The sequence below is a fragment of the Gopherus evgoodei genome, chromosome 11 (genome assembly GCF_007399415.2).
Source record: "Gopherus evgoodei ecotype Sinaloan lineage chromosome 11, rGopEvg1_v1.p, whole genome shotgun sequence".
Classification (NCBI taxonomy): domain Eukaryota; kingdom Metazoa; phylum Chordata; order Testudines; family Testudinidae; genus Gopherus; species Gopherus evgoodei.
In genome coordinates, this window is record NC_044332.1 from 80583590 (window position 1) to 80600076 (window position 16487).

Genomic DNA, 16487 nt, shown 5'->3' on the forward strand with positions numbered 1-16487 from the left:
GGGGGTAGAGGGGCACAGCGGGGGTGGGGCTGGGGGGGCCATGGGGGGCAGAGGGGCACAGCGGGGGGTGGGGCTGGGGGGGCCATGGGGGGGCAGAGGGGCACAGCGGGGGTGGGGCTGGGGGGGCACAGTGGGGGGGTAGAGGGGCACAGCGGGGGTGGGGCTGGGGGGGCCACGGGGGGGGTAGAGGGGCACAGCGGGGGTGGGGCTGGGGGGGCCATGGGGGGGCAGAGGGGCACAGCGGGGGTGGGGCTGGGGGGGCCATGGGGGGGCAGAGGGGCACAGCGGGGGTGGGGCTGGGGGGGCCATGGGGGGGCAGAGGGGCACAGCGGGGGTGGGGCCATGGGGGGCCCATGGGGCAGAGGGGCACAGTGGGGGTGGGCCTGGGGGGGCCCATGGAGGGGGGCAGAGGGGCACAGCAGGGGGGGGGCTGGGGGGGCCATGGGGGGGTAGAGGGGCACAGCGGGGGTGGGCCTGGGGTGGATGGATGGGCCCGTGGGGGGCAGAGGGGCCAGCTGGGAATGTGCCACTCAGGGCAGAGCAGGAGTGGGCCTAGGGGGGCTGGATGGGCCCATGGGGGGGGTAGAGGGGCACAGTGGGGGTGAGCCTGGGGGGGCTGGATGGGGGGCAGAGGGGCAGAGCAGAAGTGGGCCTAGGGGGGCTGGATGGGCCCATGGGGGGGGTAGAGGGGCACAGTGGGAGTGAGCCTGGGGGGGCTGGATGGGGGGCAGAGGGGCAGAGCAGAAGTGGGCCTAGGGGGGCTGGATGGGCCCATGGGGGGGTAGAGGGGCACAGTGGGGGTGAGCCTGGGGGGGCTGGATGGGGGGCAGAGGGGCAGAGTGGAAGTGGGCCTAGGGGGGCTGGATGGGCCCATGGGGGGGTAGAGGGGCACAGTGGGGGTGAGCCTGGGGGGGCTGGATGGGGGGCAGAGGGGCAGAGCAGAAGTGGGCCTAGGGGGGCTGGATGGGCCCATGGGGGGGGTAGAGGGGCACAGTGGGGGTGAACCTGGGGGGGCTGGATGGGGGGCAGAGGGGCAGAGCAGAAGTGGGCCTGGGAGGCTGGATGGGCCCATGGGGCACTGGATGAGGGGCAGACGGGCCAGCTGGGAATGGGGCGCCCGAGGCTTTGCTGATCCCTGGATTAGCGACTTCTGTGTGAGGCCCAGCCCAACTCTGCCGGACTCGGGCTCCTTGTTCGTCTTGCAGCCTGGAAGCCAGCGACTCCATGGGACCCTGGGCAGGGCAGGCCCGCAGGCAGGGAGAAGGGCAAAGATGAAAAGTGGCAGGGCTCAGGCTGCCTGCCTGGGACCCGAGCAGGGATCGCTGGAGTCCCCCACGCCTGGAGTCCAAAGACTGTTCCCAATTAGCCTAGGGAGTTTGCAGTCTCTCTCCTTGCATGGGGCAGGAAGGAAGAGAGCCAGCCATGGTTCTGCTGCTTGGGAGCGTGGTGCAGAGCTCACAATGAGACATTGCAATGCTCCTGGAAAGGCCTCCACGCCCTCCACCACCCTCAGCCTTCCCCCTTCTCTGGCACGTCCCATCTGGCTCCCAAGGAGCTTCCCAGGCAGGAGTGAATCAGTCTTCACTGCTTCCCAGAGAAGGTCAGTCTCATTGTCCCTATTTCTCAGAAGGGGAAACGTAGCGTAAGTATAAAATTAAAAAATTCACATTAGCCTAAGGTTGGTTAAGGAAATATATCTGGAAAGGATTTGACCCTTGCAGTCCGTCTAACCCAGGGGTGGCCAACCTCTGGGTCCGGAGCCACATGCGGCTCTTCAGAGGTTAATATGGCTCTTTGTATAGGCACCAACGCTGGGGCGGGAGCTGGGGGGTGCTCACTGCTCAACCCTGGCTCTGCCACAGGCCCTGCCCCCACTCCACCCCTTCCCACCCCCTCCCCTCAGCCTGCTGTGCCCTCCCCCTGCCTCCTGCACAGGAGATGGGGGGAGGGGCTGATCAGCAGGCCTGCCTGTGGGCAGATGGTGCTGGGAGCCAGGGCCTAGGAGGAGCTGATAGGCTGCTGATGTGTTACTGTGACTTTTTGGCAATGTACGTTGGTAGATTCTGGCTCCTTCTCAGGCTCAGGTTGGCCACCCCGGTCTAACCTTATGATTCTACGTGTTGTAAAGAAAGGCCCTGGCTAGCAGGTAGATGGAAGGCATGGTGGAGAACAGGAGCGGGAGCTTGCAAGGGGGAGAGAAGAGAACCGGAAGAAGATGGAGGAGTTAGTTTTGTATAAGGAGCCATCTCGTTCTTACTGCATGATCGCTCATATCAGGATCTACCAACCTCCGCTTGGCTGGAAGCCATTGGGGAAGTAGCTGCCCCGAGGGCTTGCTGGTGTGATGCAATGCCAGGTCTGAGTAATGTGTTAACACAAAGGCTGCACCATTACATGACATTTGTGAACAAATGCTCAACACAAGCAGGAGGAGGTTTGCCGAAGAGTCACCAGCTGTTTGAGCTGGTGTCATGCAAAATCCAGCCCTGAGTGATTCAGTCCAAAAGCAAAACTACTCGCGTTGAAGGCACCAGTGCAGAGCTGTAGAAAGAGCAGTAAAGGAACTGCAGGTTCAGTTGCCTACTGGGCCTGGTAGAACACAGCAAGGAGGTACCAGTAACTGGAAAAGAAATGCCAGGGCACTGCAGAGCAGTGCACCTCACTGGGTCTGACCACTGCTATCAGCGACTGATCACTCACTGCACTGCTCACTGCCAAAGGCTCAGGAAAAGCCGCTGGTAGAGCTACCCAATGGCCAGCAAGAGAGAAGGTGGGTGATGTGATATCTTTCATTGGACCAAGCGCTGTTGAGGAGAGAGAGGAGCTTTCGAGCTTACACTGAGCTCTTCTGCGGGTCTGGGAAACTAACTGAGATACAAGGTGGAAGCTCCAAAGCTGGTCTCTCTCGCTTGGTCCAACAGAAGATGTTCCCTCACCCGCCTGGTCTCTCTCATATCCTAGCTACAACAACTGCAAAGCTCGGTTAGCTAAGTCCAGCTTGGAGCACCGCCACCATCCCGTCAACTCTGCTCATCGGCCTCAAAGCCGTGACCACTATGTAGGCTTCCCAAAGGTTTGTTCCCCTGGTAGAATTTAGTCTGTTTCCACTGGTTAAGCAGCAAGGTGATGCTGCCTAAGATAGGAGACGGACCGTCTGTGCCACTGTGGGTGCAGCACAGGAGGCTGCAGGACAGATGGACGGACAGACGGGTTGTGTTTCTGCTTAACAACATCACAATGATTGTGTGGAGAGTGCAATCGCCTGGGGAATGGCAGTGCAGTGGAATAGCTGAACAGGGAAGACCCAGAGTTGGGGGAGGGCTCTGAATGAGAGGGCGGGAGCCCCGCTCAGTCTGTCTGGGAGCTAGAAGCTCAGCAGATGGATAAGTCGAATCCCAGCTCTGAAAGCAAATGTCTTTGTGGTTTAACTGGAACGAGAGAGAAAACATCTTAGCTGGTTTGATCACAGGTTTCTCCGGGTCAGGGATGTTTGGCTTCCTCCCTCTGTAATCTGGATACAGCTGATTGTCTCTCTGATTGTGGTTTGTAGCTGGCTGTAAGCGGCTGCAGATGGGAACTGCTCCCCAGCTCAGGAGCTCAGACTGGAAACAGCCCTGCTCAAAGCCAGGTAAAAGCAAATCCAAGAACCTTTAAAGAACCACAACCTCCTGCACTAATCTCCATCCAAGGGCATTCTTACTGGGTATCAGAACTGCTTCCCTCTCAGCGCTGGGCCCCGCTAGTACTTAAACGCTCCCTGCTCCTTTACACATGAGCATCACTAAACAGAAGCAATACTGACAGAAATGTGAATATGGATTGATCTATATGCTCACTGCGGGGAGGTCTCGCTGCTCTATCAAGCTACGGCCTTTCTGAGCTGTCTGCGGATCTGAGAAAAGAGTCCAACTCCTGCTCTGTCACAGGACTTCCAAGAAGAGCTGTGATGTCCACAAGAAGTGACTTGATCCTATCCACTCCCTTGAGCCTGCCTGCTGTAGCAGCTTGTGAGGGGAACTGGGGACCGCTCGTAACGACAGCAGCTGCCTGGCACTCAGCCAGGCTTTCAGACTGTGGGGAGCTGTGATGAACACGGGTGTTTTGGGTCATGTTTTTATTAGCTATATGGGTGTGTCAGTTTATCTGCTCACACTGTACGGCTCCACGGGGAGTGGGCAAGGAGCGAGGACGGGTGGCCTGTCTGAGCTGGGTGCACATGCACCCTCAGGGACTGAGTGGAATCAGTGCCTATGAGTGGAAGGCCCAGAAGAGACACTGGGTGCCCCAAGGACTGAACTTTGGCGTTCCGGACTGTCAAGGTTTTTTTCTCCACTTTGAACTTTAGAGTACAAATGTGGGGAACCTGCATGGACCCTTCTAAGCTGAATTCCTAGCTTAGATCTGGTAACGCTGCCACCAGCCAAAAATATAGTGTTTGGCACACTTCCTGTTCCCTCAAAACCTTCCCTGGGGGAACACAAATCCAAACCCCTTGGATCTGAACACAAGGAGAAATTAACCTTCCCCCCTCCTTTCCCCCCACCAATCCCTGGTGAGTTCAGACTCAATCCCTTGGATTTTTTCCTTGTTTCAAAATCCATCAGATTCTTAAAAAAGAAAGCTTTTAATTAAAGAAAGAAAAAGTAAAAATTATCTCTCTGTAAAATCAGGATGGAAAATGCTTTACAGGGTATTCAGATTCATATAGACTAGAGGGACCTCGCCCCCGCCCCCAGCCTTAGATTCAAAGTTACAGCAAACAGAGGTAAAAATCCTTCCAGCAAAAGGAAAAGCATTCACAAGTTGAAAGAAAACAAACATAAGACTAATCTGCCTTGCCTGGCTATACTTACAATTTTGAAATATGAAAGACTGATTCAGATAGATTTGGAGAGTCTGGTTGTACGTCTGGTCCCTTTTTGTCCCAAGAGCAAACAACGAACAAAATAAACGACACAAACAAAGACTTCCCTCCACCAAGATTTGAAAGAATCTTGTCCCCCCATTGGTCCTCTGGTCAGGTGTCAGCCAGGTTTACTGAGCTTCTTAACCCTTTACAGGTAAAAGAGATATTAACCCTTAACTATCTGTTTATGACACAGCCCTTCAGCATTAAAACAGGCTGAGCATGTGAACGCAGCCTGGCGGGAGCTGGAGAACAAAGGGACGAGGTGCCAGGTATCTGTGTTAGGTGCTGGGTTCGCAGGAGGACAGAGAGACAAGGAGGCAGATGGATTTGAGGAGTCTCTGAAGACTGTCCCACAGGGTTCTGCTAACACGGGCCACCTCTCTGCTACAAACTACAGCTGACACAAGTTATATCATTGACAGCTGCTGAAATTTGTATATGGCTCAGGCACATGCATACTTGGCTGAATGTACTCACCAGGCGTGCTTGCATCAATATAAAGCATGGTGCACCATGGGAAGGTATCCCAGTGTGCCACGTGCCCCTTCCAGCACAGTGTCTTTTAGGACATTTTTGCAGTGTTTTGAGGGGACAGTAACAATTTGCCCAGGGATCCTGGTTGCTAGGGGTCAAGTTCCCAACATGCAACTTTCACCGTCCCATAACTTTTGCACTGGTTTTTAACAATTTCCCTAACTCAGTAGAGTTTAAAATTGTGAGCAGAGTGGTCACTGTCACAGGCACTGGGGCGTTGTGGTTCGACACAGGTCATTCAGTGTCTAAATCACACTGCATCAACCATGGCTTTGTGCTATTTGGGGGTGTCATTTTACTGCGCTGTTGTAAGGGACACCAAGCCAGAGACAAATTGGAGTGTAGACATGCCAACTTAGGTCAGTGCAAGACAACTTCTGTCATAAGAACGGCCATGTTGGATCAAACCAGTTGTCCATCTAGCCCAGTATCCTGTCTCTAACAGTGGTCAGCACCAGAGCTTCAGGGGGGAGTGTACAGAACAGGGCAATTTTGGAGAGATCCACCCCGTCTTCCCCTCCCAGGTTCTGGCAGTTGGAGGTTCAGGGTCACCCTGAGCATAGGGTTACATTGTTATGCTTATAAGAAGCACATGGGATCTTTTTCAAGGGAAAAGGAAATACGCTGCGTTTATTGGTCACACGTACACACACCCCCTCTCTGCCGCCATTCGATGTTACAGTTACCAGGCCAGAGTGTGGATCAATCTAGTGGCCAGCTCGGTTGATGACCAATAGGGAGGAGCCGGGTTCTGTCAATCGCGACACGATGCTCCAGGGAGGTCTTGGCAGGACGAAACCAATGTTTCATGGCAAGGCCCCTCGTTATATAGTGATCTTCCTTCCTTGGGACCAGGGAGTTTTGCACCGTTATGCTGCAATCAGTCGCCGTTTGACGAGTGCTTGTTTTCTTAAATTGTTCTTCTCGTCCTTTATCTTGTTTTTTCATCCATCCCTCAGGGAGTTATCCCAGGCTGGTTTTGATCACAGCTCTCTTGCCCCCATTGATAGGTGCCTGCCCCATCTTTAGAGTCATCAATCTGCCCTCCTCTGACATCTCAATAGGGGCGTGTTGCAGTCTCTTGGCGCCTTTACATCTGTCCTAGGTTCCTCCCTAGAACATCTGGTCCGGTGATGGCCTTCACACTTATCTACACACACATTCCTCATTCACACACAAAACAGGATTGATTTACACAAAGCATTGAACAGGAACATCAAATTGCCATGCAGGAGAAAAGAATCATTACATTCTTTTACTTATTTCAAAATTCTAATTTTAAACCTACAACAAAGTGGTGACCCTAAAGGTCTATTACGGCCTTGAAATCAGCTTCAGACACAAGGTTCTGGCTGATGCATCTTTACCAATGGCACACTAGGCCACTCCTTTCTGCTTTTAGAAAGGGTGGCTGACAGGATATGGTCAAATCATACACCAATACATTTAATGCATGTTACATTATTATTCTTTATCCTTCATTTTAAATTATACAAAATACAAACATAAAATCCTACTACTACAACATCCTTGATGCTCATGGCTAATAGCTGTTGATGGACCTAGCCCTTGACTGACCTAGGGGTCTGATGATTCTGTTTTGTCAACCTGCCAATAGAGTGTAGAGCAATCCATGGACTCTGACTTAAGCTTTGCTTCTCTGTGCTGCCCTGAAGTCTCTCCAGTGCTGTATTCCAGGTGGCTGAGCAATGCTGCCTTGTTTTGAAAAGGCTGCCCTGCCTTGCTGCCAATGCTTGGCTGGTGGCATCACTCCCTAACAGACAAAGCCTCTCTCTAGAGTCTGAATGAAGTTGGAATCACTGCTGAGAGTCATGGTGACAAACGGGTGCTGGAGCCCAAGGGCCCGGTCTTGGAGCCATTGAGGGCCCATGGCCTGCCCTCATGGAAAACTAAGCCTGTACAAAGAGATTCTATAAAACCTGTGGGGCATAGCGCAGACTCTGTCAATCCAAAACTGAACTTGTCACACTGCTTTGCAAGCTGAGGCGACGTTTTTACATAGCTGGCCAAGCTCGTGAGGCTGTGTGCTCAATTCAGTGACGTTTCTCCATGTGTCTCTTTGGATGCAATGCAGTGTAACTTCTGAATGCCATGTCCACTCAATTCCAAAACGTCAGGGATATTCTATGTAGATTCATAGATTCTAAGGCCAGAAGGGACCATTGTGATCATCTCGTCTGACCTCCTGCAGAGCACAGGCCAGACACCTGCCCCACAATAGTTCTCTTAAAGCAACCCAGCCTCAGGCCTCCAGTCAGACACCCCAAGTCAAATCTGAGGAGGATTACTGAAAATCTCATTCATCGTATAAAAAAGTTCTACCAATCCCAAAGGATCGGACACATTACCTCCCAGGTTAAGGAATATTTCAGATCTTACCCAAATGCAGGCTTACAGCCAATTCTCATTAACTAAACTAAAATTTATTAAAAAAGAAAAGAGAGAATATTGGTTAAAAGATCAATATATATACAGACATGAGTACAGTTCTGAGATCAGATTCATAGAAGAGATGGTGAGCTTTGTAGTTGCAAAGAGTTCTTTCAGAATTAGTCCATAGGTTATAGTCCAATGGCATATTCAGAGTGATCCAGGTAGCTCTGGAGAACTCATTCTTACCACTTAAGCTTCCCCTGCATGAAGCATCAAGCAGATCTGAGATAAAAAGGATCCGGACCCAAGGGGTTTTTTATACAGTTCCACGCCTTTTCTTGACAGCTCGGAGTCCTTAGGTGAACAATAGGCAATCATGGAGACTTTGAAGTAGACCTTATAGACTTTAAGGTCAGAAGGGACCATTATGTCATCTAGTCTGACCTCCTGCACAATGCAGGCCACAGAATCTCACCCACCCACTCCTATAACAAACCCCTAACCTATGTCTGAGCTATTGAAGTCCTCAGATCATGGTTTAAAGACCTTAAGGTGCAGAGAATCCTCCAGCAAGTGACCCACGCCCCAAACCTCCAGGACCTATTTCCTAAGCATCACCAATAGTTTGTTACATGGATTAACATTAGAGAGTTGCCTGTTTTCCACCATTCATCGGTGATTTGCTGTACATTTCAAAGAGAGATGAATATAGTGATATCACTATGCTTACAGTTCATTTAAATGTTAGATGTACTTTTGATCTCTGAATTAATAGTTATAGTGACAGACAGGAACTGTCTGTTTACATGGCTAAACTCCTAACAAGATATGAGTAAACACATACAATTAGCATCACCTCTAATTTTCTAACAATACAGGTTTGAATTTCAAAGTTTTGGCCTATCTAGCATGGAATGGCCCTAATTACCAACCACACACTTCTCTAATATGTCTCTGCAGGTGGACTCTGGGTATTTAGACTGCGAGCTGCTTGACTGTTTCTATTGACACGTTCTTGATACACTTTGTATAAGATTCATTGCAATTATATAACAGTGGAAGCAGTGATTTACATGGTCCTATTCTAATCAGATAACATCACAGTGCTCTAGTAGCATTACAATCTATGAACAGTTCTTTCCAAAAACCAGCTGCTACTGCCTGCCACTTCCTCAAAGCTTCATCCTTTCTGAGACCTCTGCTCCTGCCCCTTGCTGCAGCCAGGTTTCCCTCCAGCTAGCATGGAGAGCCCCATCTCCAGCCCCCTTTCACCCTGGCTCCACCATGGATTCCCCACAGGCCCTTCTCCTCTTTCCCATGGTATCAGGACATGAGGCCCTGAGCAGCAACACACTGCCAGGCTCACACCAGACCGTCCCAAGGGCTCTCCCCTCCTATAGCGTACCCCAAACTAGGAGCAACAGATTCTTCCTAAAAGTGTGGGCATACAAGGCCCCACCACCTGGCCAAGCCAGAGCCAGGCCGGGGAGCCTGGGCCCCTCCGCCTGCCTGAGGTGGGGTGGCCCAAGAGCAGCCCCCGGCCTGTGTCCCGCCCCCTGGGCCCACCTCCCAGGGCAGGTGGAAGGTCTGCAGCTCCCCACAGCTGTCCAGGCTCCCCAGGCTGCTCTTACCCGGCCGGGCTACAGCTCGGGGGGGACGAGGAAGGGCAGGGGGCTGGCCCGTAGCAAAAAGTTGACAGGACATGCCTATCCACTTTCCAAACTGGGATGGCCTTGGCCTATTGTCCCACCTTTTTCCAGCACGACAGCCCCGTGGATACTTTGCAGGCAGCAGAAAGAGGGGGTAACCCGGAGGCTAAAATTGTGGATGAAGAAGTCGAGCTGGAAGAGGATGTGGAGCCCCCAATGGGATCGTCTGATGGGGCAGGCAGCCAGGAACTTTTCTCCACTCCAGAAGGGCTCCAGGTAAATTGCTGTGGCTTGTGTAGAGAATTGAAAAGTGGGAGGCAGGTAGTGTTTTCTGTGAGCTGGACATTGCCCTGTGTAGCTAATCTGCACGGCTAAGCAGGGTGTCGATGGACCTCGAGTCCTGCAGAGAATCCTCCAGAGAGAGGCTCTCGAACGTTTCCAGGAGAGGTACTTGTTAATCCTCTGCCGCAAATTCCAAAGGATTGCAGCCTTATTAGTTCTCCCATTGCAGGAAACTGTCCCCTGCCATTTAGCAATCGCTGGAGCTGGGACCAAAGTTGCACATGGCTGAGCTGCATACAGACCGGGGTGAAAGCCGCAAGCATTCAGCAGCTGAGCCCTGGTTTCCCTGCTCACCCACAGCAGTGAGACGTCAGCCAGCAGGTTGGCCGCATGTGAAAACGTGTGTGATAATTTTAGAATGAGTTCGTAAGGCTTCCCTGCAAGCCATGACCATTTTGTCCATATGCACAATTGCCCTCCCCCTACTCCCGACATTCACCATGAATGGGGTCCTCGTGGAGCTGGGTGCCTGCCTAAAGTCAGTGAGAAAGTGATTTCTGCTAGCAAAAGGCCCTTGTTACTAAAATGTTTCAGTCATTTGCTGGAATGTAACAATCCCTCTTCTGTTCAGCACAGACCTTGAGGAACACATCATGCACCCCCGCCGACTGGCTTCGGCAGATAAGGAGGAACCCAGGTGCAGCAAAGAAGACATGTTCCAGGAGGTGCTGCAGTGCGATGACAGACCAGGGAACGCAAAGAGTGCTGGGGAGCCTAAAGTCAGGACAGAAAAGAATGCTGCATTTGCTAGGCAAGTGACAGAGCAGATGATAAAAGTGATGGAGGGTCAGACAGAGATGCTCAAGTCTTTGATACAGCTGTAGACTGAGCAGATCCGTGGTCAACCTCCACTCCAGCACATGCACAGTTCTTTGCCAACCGCACCCACCTCTATGCCCACACATTCCTTTTAACTTCACAGCCGCCCTCAGTTTCCCCATCACTCCACCCCCTCTCACAGCTTGCACAATGAGAGCTGGAGCTAAACACACTTGTGAGGTTTTACCCGTTTTAACAAGGTATTTCATGGTGCAGCGTTTTTATTCCATGTTCTACAAAAGCCAACAGGCTTCTAAAGCATTTTGTTCCCTGGATCTTGGGTCCCAAAATGTAGCAACTCCAAAGCAGACGTGTTACTGCCCCTCATTGTCCAGATGGTTCCTCAAAGCCTCTGTGATGTTAATAGCAGCCCTCTGGGCTTCTCGGACAGCCCTAGCATCTGGCTGTTCAAACTGTGCAGCCAAGCGCTGTGCCTCAGTGCTCCACACCTGAGCAAACATTTCACCCTTAGATTCACACAGATTATGCACTGTGCAGCACATGGCTATGACCACAGGAATATTATCCTTGGCACGGTCTAGCCTGCCACTGAGACACCTTCAGCGAGCTTTCAAACGGCCAAAGGCACGTTCGACTACCATGCAGCACCTGCTCAGCCAGTTGTTAAAATGCTCCTTGTTGCTGCCAGGTGCCCTGTGTAAGGTTTCATCAGCCAGGGCTGAAAGGGGTAAGCCGGATCTCCCAGGATTACTATGGGCATTTCCATATCCCTCACTGTGATTTTCTGGTCTGGAAAGAAAGTCCCCACTGGCAGCTTTCTGTACAGGCCACTGTTCCTGAAGATGCATGCGTCAAGCACCTTTCCAGACCAGCCTGCACTGATGTCTGTGAAACGCCCACAGGGATCCACAAATGCCTGTAACACCATGGAGATGTATCCCTTCCTACTGATGTACTCAGAGGCAAGGTGGTCTGGCGCTAAAATTGGAATGTGTGTGCCATCAGTCGCCCCGCCACAGTTAGGGAAACCCATCTCTGCAAAGCCAACCACTATTTCATGCACATTTCCCAGAGTCATGGTCCTCCGCAGCAGGATGCCATTTATTGCCCTGCACACTTGGAGTAATACAGCCCCAACAGTGGACTTCCCCACTCCAAATTGATTTGAGACTGACCGGTAGCAGTCTGGATACGCCAGCTTTCACATAGCGATTGCAACATGCTTCTCTATCAGAAGAGCAGCTCTCAACCTGGTGTCCTTGCACCGCAGGTTGGGGGCCAGCTCAGCACATAGCTCCAGGAAGGTTGCTTTACGCATCCTAAAGTCCTAAAGGTCGTCATCCCACACCTGCATGAAATGCAAATCCACCAATTGGTGCTTGTTTCTCTCGCCCAAAAGCCACATTCTACCGTATGCAGCTGCTCTGTGAATGCACAAAGCACTGGTAAGTTGCTGCCGTCCACATCACACTCGAGTGTCTCCGAGTCATCCTCTGTTAACTCTGCGAGTAACTGTGCTGCCATGCGTGATGTTCTCACGACAGCTAACAGAGCATAGGAGAGAAGTGCGGGATCCATCCTCTCCCCCTTGCTGGAAAGCTCTGTGGCTGTGACCTGGGTCAGACCGTTCCCATCGTCTCGTGCTATCTCAGAGATTTCTATTCTACCCAGTTCCTGGAGTGATCCTTGCCCTTGTGTGCATCTCCTCAACAAGCCATTAACATTGTTTGGCCTTTCTACTGTAATACCTGAAAGGCTGCTTGTGGGTGTTTACAAAGCCCCTCACACACAGACACACGGGTCCCCTCACACCGACAGCCCCTCAGACACAGGCACATGGGCACCCCTTACACACAGACACACGGGCGCTCCTCATACCGACAGCCCCTCACACTGACTGCACCTCACAGACACACAGGCACCCCTCGCACCGACAGTCCCTCACACACAGACACACGGGCAGCCCTCGCACCGACAGCCCTGTATGCACAGACACACCGGCACCCCTCACACACAGACACACGGGCACCCCTCACACACAGACACACGGGTCCACTCATACCAACAGCCCCTCACACCCAGACACACGGGCACCCCTCGCACCGACAGCCCCTCACACACAGACACACGGGTCTCCTCACACCGACAGCCCCTCATACACATGCACACGGGCACCCCTCACACTGACAGCACCTCACACTGACAGCACCTCACAGACACACAGGCACCCCTCACACCGACAGCCCCTCACACACAGACACACGGGTCCCCTCACACCGACAGCCCCTCAGACACAGGCACATGGGCACCCCTCACACACAGACACGCGGGCACTCCTCATACCGACAGCCCCTCACACTGACTGCACCTCACAGACACACAGGCACCCCTCGCACCGACAGTCCCTCACACACAGACACACGGGCACCCCTCACACCGACAGTCCCTCACACACAGACACACGGGCACCCCTCGCACCGACAGCCCTGTATGCACAGACACACCGGCACCCCTCACACCGACAGCCCTGTATGCACAGACACACCGGCACCCCTCACACCGACAGCCCCTCACACACAGACACACAGGCACCCCTCACACCGACAGCCCCTCAGACACAGGCACATGGGCACCCCTCACACTGACAGCATCTCACACTGACTGCACCTCACAGACACACAGGCACCCCTCGCACCGACAGCCCCTCACACACAGACACACGGGTCCCCTCACACCGACAGCCCCTCAGACACAGGCACATGGGCACCCCTCACACACAGACACACGGGCACTCCTCATACCGACAGCCCCTCACACTGACTGCACCTCACAGACACACAGGCACCCCTCGCACCGACAGTCCCTCACACACAGACACACGGGCACCCCTCACACCGACAGTCCCTCACACACAGACACACGGGCACCCCTCGCACCGACAGCCCTGTATGCACAGACACACCGGCACCCCTCACACCGACAGCCCCTCACACAGACACACAGGCACCCCTCACACCGACAGCCCCTCAGACACAGGCACATGGGCACCCCTCACACTGACAGCACCTCACACTGACTGCACCTCACAGACACACAGGCACCCCTCGCACCGACAGCCCCTCACACACAGACACACGGGTCCCCTCACACCGACAGCCCCTCAGACACAGGCACCTGGGCACCCCTCACACACAGACACACGGGCACTCCTCATACCGACAGCCCCTCACACTGACTGCACCTCACAGACACACAGGCACCCCTCGCACCGACAGTCCCTCACACACAGACACACGGGCACCCCTCACACCGACAGTCCCTCACACACAGACACACGGGCACCCCTCGCACCGACAGCCCTGTATGCACAGACACACCGGCACCCCTCACACCGACAGCCCCTCACACACAGACACACAGGCACCCCTCGCACCGACAGTCCCTCACACACGGGCACCCCTCACACCGACAGTCCCTCACACACAGACACACGGGCACCCCTCGCACCGACAGCCCTGTATGCACAGACACACCGGCACCCCTCACACCGACAGCCCCTCACACACAGGCACCCCTCACACCGACAGCCCCTCAGACACAGGCACATGGGCACCCCTCACACTGACAGCACCTCACACTGACTGCACCTCACAGACACACAGGCACCCCTCGCACCGACAGCCCCTCACACACAGACACACGGGTCCCCTCACACCGACAGCCCCTCAGACACAGGCACATGGGCACCCCTCACACACAGACACACGGGCGCTCCTCATACCGACAGCCCCTCACACTGACTGCACCTCACAGACACACAGGCACCCCTCGCACCGACAGTCCCTCACACACAGACACACGGGCACCCCTCACACCGACAGTCCCTCACACACAGACACACGGGCACCCCTCGCACCGACAGCCCTGTATGCACAGACACACCGGCACCCCTCACACCGACAGCCCTGTATGCACAGACACACCGGCACCCCTCACACCGACAGCCCCTCACACACAGACACACAGGCACCCCTCACACCGACAGCCCCTCACACACAGGCACATGGGCACCCCTCACACACAGACACACGGGCACTCCTCATACCGACAGCCCCTCACACTGACTGCACCTCACAGACACACAGGCACCCCTCGCACCGACAGTCCCTCACACACAGACACACGGGCACCCCTCGCACCGACAGCCCTGTATGCACAGACACACCGGCACCCCTCACACCGACAGCCCTGTATGCACAGACACACCGGCACCCCTCACACCGACAGCCCCTCACACACAGACACACAGGCACCCCTCACACCGACAGCCCCTCACACACAGGCACATGGGCACCCCTCACACACAGACACACGGGCGCTCCTCATACCGACAGCCCCTCACACTGACTGCACCTCACAGACACACAGGCACCCGTCGCACCGACAGTCCCTCACACACAGACACACGGGCAGCCCTCGCACCGACAGCCCTGTATGCACAGACACACCGGCACCCCTCACACACAGACACACGGGCACCCCTCGCACCGACAGCCCCTCACACACAGACACACGGGCACCCCTCACACACAGACACACGGGTCCACTCATACCAACAGCCCCTCACACCCAGACACACGGGCACCCCTCGCACCGACAGCCCCTCAGACACAGGCACATGGGCACCCCTCACACTGACAGCACCTCACACTGACTGCACCTCACAGACACACAGGCACCCCTCGCACCGACAGCCCCTCACACACAGACACACGGGTCCCCTCACACCGACAGCCCCTCAGACACAGGCACATGGGCACCCCTCACACACAGACACACGGGCACTCCTCATACCGACAGCCCCTCACACTGACTGCACCTCACAGACACACAGGCACCCCTCGCACCGACAGTCCCTCACACACAGACACACGGGCACCCCTCACACCGACAGTCCCTCACACACAGACACACGGGCACCCCTCGCACCGACAGCCCTGTATGCACAGACACACCGGCACCCCTCACACCGACAGCCCTGTATGCACAGACACACCGGCACCCCTCACACCGACAGCCCCTCACACACAGACACACAGGCACCCCTCACACCGACAGTCCCTCAGACACAGGCACATGGGCACCCCTCACACCGACAGTCCCTCACACACAGACACACGGGCAGCCCTCACACCGACAGTCCCTCACACACAGACACACGGGCAGCCCTCGCACCGACAGCCCTGTATGCACAGACACACCGGCACCCCTCACACCGACAGCCCCTCACACACAGACACACGGGCACCCCTCGCACCGACAGCCCCTCACACACAGACACACGGGTCCACTCATACCAACAGCCCCTCACACCCAGACACACGGGCACCCCTCGCACCGACAGCCCCTCAGACACAGACACACGGGTCTCCTCACACCGACAGCCCCTCATACACAGGCACACGGGCACCCCTCACACTGACAGCACCTCACACATGGGCACCCCTCACACTGACTGCACCTCACAGACACACAGGCACCCCTCACACCGACAGTCCCTCACACACAGACACACGGGCACCCCTCGCACCGACAGCCCTGTATGCACAGACACACCGGCACCCCTCACACCGACAGCCCCTCACACACAGACACACGGGTCCACTCATACCAACAGCCCCTCACATCCAGACACATGGGCACCCCTCACACCGACAGCCCCTCACACCCAGACACATGGGCACCCCTCACAGCGACAGCCCTGTATGCACAGACACACCGGCACCCCTCACACCGACAGCCCCTCACACACAGACACACGGGTCCACTCATACCAACAGCCCCTCACACCCAGACACACGGGCATCCCTCGCACCGAC

The 16487-nt window shown here is 54.9% G+C and overlaps 1 protein-coding gene across 7 annotated transcripts; it reads left to right on the top strand.

The window, feature by feature from the left end:
* Positions 1 to 1044: 1044 nt before the first annotated feature.
* Positions 1045 to 11812, top strand: LOC115660041. 7 transcript variants are annotated; one of them, XM_030581010.1, is made up of 5 exons: positions 1045 to 1600; positions 2962 to 3073; positions 3551 to 3628; positions 9598 to 9762; positions 10400 to 10618. In XM_030581010.1, the coding sequence occupies exons 1-5, from the start codon at positions 1071 to 1073 to the stop codon at positions 10409 to 10411; spliced, it is 897 nt and encodes a 298-aa protein (XP_030436870.1). In that variant the 5' UTR covers positions 1045 to 1070; the 3' UTR covers positions 10412 to 10618. The 7 variants fall into 7 exon arrangements, 5 of the variants coding, with proteins under 5 accessions (XP_030436870.1, XP_030436867.1, XP_030436868.1 ...); XM_030581007.1 differs by having other exon boundaries at positions 10405 to 10618; XR_004002716.1 differs by lacking the exon at positions 2962 to 3073 and having other exon boundaries at positions 1045 to 1642.
* The last annotated feature ends 4675 nt before the right edge of the window (positions 11813 to 16487 follow it).

Excerpts from the sequence above, each read along its gene's own strand:
- LOC115660041 (XM_030581007.1), top strand. The coding sequence starts at position 1,071 with ATGGGGCACTGGATGAGGGGCAGACGGGCCAGCTGGGAATGGGGCGCC. Across the intron at positions 3,074-3,550 it reads ACTATGTAGGCTTCCCAAAG|CTGGCTGTAAGCGGCTGCAG; the intron begins GTTTGTTCCCCT and ends TGTGGTTTGTAG. Across the intron at positions 3,629-9,597 it reads ACAGCCCTGCTCAAAGCCAG|CACGACAGCCCCGTGGATAC; the intron begins GTAAAAGCAAAT and ends ACCTTTTTCCAG.